The sequence below is a fragment of the Brachionichthys hirsutus genome, chromosome 4, assembly GCF_040956055.1.
Source record: "Brachionichthys hirsutus isolate HB-005 chromosome 4, CSIRO-AGI_Bhir_v1, whole genome shotgun sequence".
In the NCBI taxonomy this organism is placed as follows: Eukaryota; Metazoa; Chordata; class Actinopteri; order Lophiiformes; family Brachionichthyidae; genus Brachionichthys; species Brachionichthys hirsutus.
In genome coordinates this window covers 7960850-7967031 of record NC_090900.1, presented here as the reverse complement: position 1 = coordinate 7967031, position 6182 = coordinate 7960850, and the positions used below count along the sequence as shown (strand labels likewise).

The window sequence follows — 6182 nt, the reverse complement described above, 5'->3', positions numbered from 1 at the left end:
TCCGTGTCGCTGCGACTGCAAACTGACAGCTGCTAACTGCGAAACGAGTGAATGTTTAAAACCACATTCAGAAACTCAACTTTAATTTGCTGTTTTCTCAGAATTTTGAACTATAACCTTTTTATTAATTTACAACCTCAATTTGTTAAAGATGTTGATTTCAACAACTGAACCAGATTTTAAAAAAGGGCAGACGCTGACCTTCCAGTTTTGTGACATCGTATTAAACCAAACATTGGTTTGTTTGGTAAACAAACCAATGGCATTCTCCAGACTGTGGCCAGATTAACAGGTAAATAATCTCAAATGTAGAGTTTAATGGAAACATGGCAGGAGATATTTATTCAAAAGAGAGAATATAAAGGCTGCATTTGCTATGGGTGCTTATTTAAATTAAAGTCTCACACATATATAAAGTGTTCTCCATTGAAAGTGTGCATCTGAATGAAGGGTACGATTTTTGGCCGGCAGTTTATGCATGCGGCACGAAGTAGATGAAAGACCGCAAAAAAGGGAGAACACAACACACCATTTTGTTCTTGGCATTAACCGTAGACAAAAAGGAAAGAAGTCCCTGCAGAAATTCAAAACAAACATACATGTCCAAAAACATACCTTAAATGTTCAAACAATTGTCCAGTAGATTGTCCCTATGTTCTAATGAATGCTGACTGAGGAAAGTGTCAGAAGTGCAACGATAAAACAAAGTAAAACAAACTTTTGAACCTATCAGATGTTAGTTTCATTAGTTTTCAACATTCCAGTCAGATGAGCGGGAAAATTATTTTTCTGTGGACTCAGAGATTCCCACTTCCGTATCATTGCTTCTGATTCATCTCCTTTTCTAAACAGAAACTTTCAAAAGCCTCTTCAATCTCTGGCCCCATCTCATCTTCGGAGTCGTCGTATCTGCAAACGCAAAAAAAAAAATCAATCAATAAATAAAACAAGGTGCTTTGAGTGATTTTAGAGTCACACATGTTTTTTTTCCTTTTACTTCAAGACAAATCTGTTCCTGCAGGTACATCTAATTATAACTTACAGACTATAACATAATCTAAAATGTAATTTACAAGAGGCACAAAAGTGCAGGCCAGACACACACATTGAGTTCGAGTCGACAGCGGCAGGCTAAGCCGTCACTGACTACACTGAGCCAGGCTGCAGCTGATGCGGCTGATGCTGCTGAACTGCGGGCCAGTGCAACAGCTCCACCGACCTCAGAGGCCCAACATGATCTGTCACATGACCGAAGATGTGCCTGCATGGTTGTCCTGTTGAACTTACACTTCACTTCCATTTTCTCCAGGAGCGTCACTGAAATAGTCTTGTTTGACCAGGATCTCTTCGTATTTCTCAGCATATTCTGTAAAAGCAGAGAAACCGACAATCAAGCGCAAAATCAGGCCGAAAAGATTCTTAAATTTCATTCTGTACTATTTGAAGAGGAACTAATTGCATAATTGGCAAATAACACAATTGGTATATTTATGAAACTTGACATTAATTTGACTGATTGAGCATGATTAACGGCAAAAAGAATGATGTCAAAACGACGTCTCATTACAGAAATAAATGAAAAACAAAATTCTGATATTTCTAATGTTTTAAATGTGTGCACAAACTAAACAAACAAAATGAACATTGAGACTTTTTTTGAAGAACCAAGAATGATTTTCTTTGCCTCCCTCTGGATCCTCTGAACAGAGCTGCTAGCCTGTAGACACGCTGATCACATGACTCATCACAAACACATCAACATGTCCTCACCTGGATCTGCTGCTGTGAAAGGAGTACCGTCTTCTGTGTAGAACGTCGGCTCATTCTGAGGCGGGGGGCGGGGGGGGGGGGGGGCAAACCCATGAGAAACAGACAGACAGCACACAGAAGCAGAGAGAGAGAGAAAGGTGCAGCTGACACACACCATGAAGTAGTTGGGGTCGTTGTCTGGAGTGGCGTTGCTGGCCGCTGCAGCATCGTGGACTCTGCCCCAATCGCTGGATCTCAGTTCCACCAGTTTCAGAAGCATCTCTCTCACATCCCTGAGGAGAACAGAAACTTCACCCACAGTGTTTGGGCTGGGCCAACCTTCAATAAGCTGGCCTCCTCCACATGCAAGGCAGGCATTTGAATCATCGTACATTTGATTAATCTACGAGCTAAAAGTCAAAATCTCTGCTACACAATAGTTTCTTCTTAGAATTTTAGGAAACAGTAAAGACTTGAGTGCTTTTGAAATAATGTTTGCACAGACACCTCGGCAAATGTGTCCGGCTCGCCTCTAACTGTTGCAGAAAGAAGCTTCAAGCGTTCAAATCACATGTTGACCTTCAGAACAAACCTCGAGTAGCAGAAACCGTTTTAAGGTACAAACCTGCTGCAAGTGGCATCTAGAAGAATAGTCTCTATTCTTCGGATCAACTGCTCCATGTGTGCTTTCCCACTCTCCTTCCACGTGTCATCCAGGACAGAGCCGGTGAGCTGGGAATTTAAAACACATCCCAATCACCTCCTTTAGCAACAGAACAAAAGTAGGTCAAAAATATCCACGCAAGATTTGACACCTTCAGAAGTTTGACAGCGCAGATGAGGTTTCCATCGACAGGATGGTTGAACAGGCTGTTCATCAGTTCGTTCAGGGCTGAGAGGAGGACGTCTGCACGATTGGGAAGGCCTTTTGCGCTCTTTACCTAAATAAAGACAGATTGGCACAAGTATAAAAAATGACGAACACAAGTAAGAGGCTGAATGCATCCTGGAGTCCAGTGTTATTAGAAATATGAGATGAGAATATTGGGTTGTTTGAAATCCAACAAATGAATGGCATTTGCCCACAAGGGATGGAAACACAAAGCAGTCCGTGAGAGAACCTTTACCTCCAGATTAAGATAGAGCTCCCCCAGAAAGAGCACAAAGCAGTGGAGTTTCTTCTGAGTCTCTGCGTCTCCTCTGACAGCGACGTCCCTCTGTTCAAACTCAATTTGACACCTGTTGAGGACAACAACTTTTCTTTTTTAAAACAATTTAAAGAATGATGACAATTCACACGGCTATGCGTGTTGCACCAAAAAAGGTAGCCCGTTTTTAATCACACAAATCCCCTCTTCATTTGACAAGATTTTTTAATGAAATGTTAAGGGAGGTTTGCTCTGAAGTCTCGTCTGCGTTTGATATGAATCCACATTGAATTCGGTAACAAACAGAAAGGAAATCACCTTTTCAGGAGCAGCTGACGAAAATTGCCACCTGGTGGGCTGATAGTCAGATGATGAGACAAGTAGTTACAGAGCCTGGCGCCCGTGTAAGAGAAGTTTGGAATGGCAGTAGACTGAAATGAAGACCAGAACAGGGTTTGGTTTCAACTTACAGTATCTGGTATTAAAAACAAAAAAACAAAATGGAAGACCATTTTGACGTTTCAAACCTGCGAGTAGATCAGCTCCACCAGCTCTCTCAGCTGCTCCTCAGTAGTAACCCAGGTATCGATCACACCAGATATGTAGTTAATATCGGACTCAAAAGATCCCGGTGAGCAGCTCAGGTGGCCAAGGAATTCTGTCACCGTATCAGCCAGGGTCGGTTCTTCATAACAGCTTGAACTGTCACAATTCTGACTGAGGTCCTGAACAAGAATCACGATACAAACATTAAAAATATAAGTCAGTTTCTCCGGCAAAATAATCGGGGGCCAAATTCAAAGTGTCGATTGTACAAGTTCTGCTGTTAATGTAAGCAGCAATGGACATGCTACCGGTACGGTTGCTGCTACTTTGAAGCTAACAAGAGTGACGAACTATTATCATAATATGTTGGATGAAGAGCATTAAAAATAGGAGTGGTACTGAGGGAGTCACGGCAGTAAAGGCACCGTAAACACTTACTTCATTCTGGTTTGCTGCTGCAGGGACAAACTCCGGGGCAGAAGCTGAAAGATTTGACGACTTGACAATAGAATCCACTTCATTCAATCGCCTGGAGGCAAATGCGCTGGTGGAATCTGCACTTTGTGGGGATTTGCTCTCTCTTGCAAAATCTGAAAAAGGGAAGAATGTGACGTCTCATTCTAATTACACAGATCCTCTCTTCTTTAAACTTTCATTTCAGAAACAGTCCACTCTCTAAACAGCTCTCAAATATAAATTGTATTTGCTTTTGCCGGGATCATTTTCAATCACAGATTTGGTGGACCTCCAATTTTCAAAAGCAGAATGTTGAGCAGCCTGGTCTCTGCTGCTGAAGCAAAGGCTTGACGCAAACCGATCCTGAATCAGGGGTCGTTACACCATATCCTTTAGACAATTATCACAAATCCTGCCCTACATATAGAACTACGTTTGGAGCAGAAAAACGTTTTCTCAGTTTTGATCAGAATATTAGAAGTTTGTTTTTAAATCCATTGAGTATCTAAAATGTTAAAATGAGAAACTGGCTTGTAGTACGGTGATAACAACACACAATAGACACCAACTACACAGCACCAGTAACGCAAACAGACAGTTTCATGTACGATTCATTTCGGCAAGAGCCGGGAAATCAGTTGGGTGAAAACACCGCAGTAATGTAGCTTCCACCCGCCGCCACCCTGGGCTATCAGACACAGAACGGTTTCACTGATACGCATCTATGGCGACAGACGTTTCTCAACTGGATGTACCTTCCTGCTTAAGGTTTGGAAGGTTCATCCGCGCTCTGTGCTCCGCGTTGCTAACACAACGGTATGTTTGCTAAAGCTATAGCTTTACGAACCCGGGACATGGCTGGCCGAACCCGCCTTAGCTAGACGTGACATCTGAGTGCGAGCTTTATTTAGATGTGACCCCATGTGAAATAACACAACAGGTGTGTGTCTGCAAGCCGAAGGGCTAACGGTAACTAACATGAAGAAGAATCAAGAATCAAGAAATGTTTATTGTCATTCAGACACTCTCATGCACGAACGAAAAACAGCACTCAGGTCCCAGCTCGAGGCACGCAACAAACACACACTCATTCAACTTATACGGTAATACACAGCTACTCTAAACTAGCTTGCTCAAGGCACCAAGTTGAAATATCAGAGAGAGGAAATGTTTAATTAGTGTTTAATTCCTCGGGGATCACCTTCAGCGTGTTCTATTTTACACTGAAATTAGCCATTAGCCACCTTAGCTAGATTATCAGTCACGTTAGCTCGTTGACAACTCCTTACCTCCGGTCTTTGCATCGCTAGTGTTGGTCTGGTTTAAAGGCAGTGACGTTCGTGGTTGTCTCAGTGGTTCCCTTGGATTGAAAACTACGGTTGTGTTGTCATCAGCCCAGGTCACATCCCCAAACCCGGAATAAGCAGGAAGACTTTTGGATCTTCCTGACCCTGGAGCTCGGTCGAAATTCTCCTCCATGACGGCTGGTTTTGGCAGCTTCGACTCTCAAAGCAGCATCAGAAAAAGAATAAGGAACGCAAAAACAACACCAATTGTTTGTTGTTTTCCCCCCTTCCGAATACCGTTACAGAATACCGGATACTAAACAACTTTTTGGCCACTTCCTTTCTCAGTGCTGATCATGCGCGACAAGGTTTTATATTTAAACTGTCTCCCCCTAGTGGTTTGGAGTGAAAGCGCAGCCAGTATTGGAGCGCGTCGGCCGCCACCAAGAGTAGCATACCATCGATTCACCAGCAGCGTTAATATTATTTAGATGTTTGTATAAATAAACGTAGAAACATCACCATATTTTATTTTATTTTATTATGTTATATATTAGGCCCGAATACATTCATTATTTCTCTAGTTTCGTTAGAAAAACCAGTTGAAAAATCTTTCTGCTTCCATATTCATTCTTACTTGTACAATTTCAAGCCTGTGAACTGAAAATGTTTTTTTTTAAAGAACAGCATAATTTTTTTTCTTAAATTTTAGTATTATTAGTGCTTTGACTACATAAAAAATATATTTCTTAAAGTATAACCAATTGAAATTTTTTTTGTTTAGCATATGACCTCAGTTTCTGCAGTGTTACTGACCTGTTATACGTTTACATGGTCCGCTGCGTAACATCTGTACATGCTGATGGACTTGCTGAACTTCACACTGATAAACAATATCTGCCAAAGCAACAAGCCCAGGTAATTATGTTTAATTCATTTGGCAAATACACATTTATACATCACAGAGCAAATTCTAGACTTGTTCCTACTCACCCTA

The 6182-nt window shown here is 41.6% G+C and overlaps 1 protein-coding gene across 1 annotated transcript; it reads right to left on the bottom strand.

Annotated features, from left to right (window-relative positions):
- Positions 1–6: 6 nt before the first annotated feature.
- Positions 7–5459, bottom strand: paip1 (poly(A) binding protein interacting protein 1). Its single transcript, XM_068738499.1, has 11 exons — positions 5189–5459; positions 3882–4033; positions 3425–3622; positions 3216–3328; positions 2877–2988; positions 2565–2690; positions 2375–2481; positions 1925–2042; positions 1771–1825; positions 1288–1366; positions 7–909 (listed from the first exon to the last, which is right to left on the bottom strand). The coding sequence occupies exons 1-11, from the start codon at positions 5376–5378 to the stop codon at positions 819–821; spliced, it is 1341 nt and encodes a 446-aa protein (XP_068594600.1). The 5' UTR covers positions 5379–5459; the 3' UTR covers positions 7–818.
- Positions 5460–6182: the final 723 nt, after the last annotated feature.

Bases quoted from the DNA above. Each gene is read 5' to 3' on its own strand.
- paip1 (XM_068738499.1), bottom strand. From the start codon at position 5,378: ATGGAGGAGAATTTCGACCGAGCTCCAGGGTCAGGAAGATCCAAAAGT. The intron at 1,826-1,924 runs GTGTGTGTCAGC...CCCCCGCCTCAG, and splicing joins ACGACCCCAACTACTTCATG to AATGAGCCGACGTTCTACAC. The intron at 1,367-1,770 runs GTGAGGACATGT...CTGCTTTTACAG, and splicing joins TTTCACAGCAGCAGATCCAG to AATATGCTGAGAAATACGAA.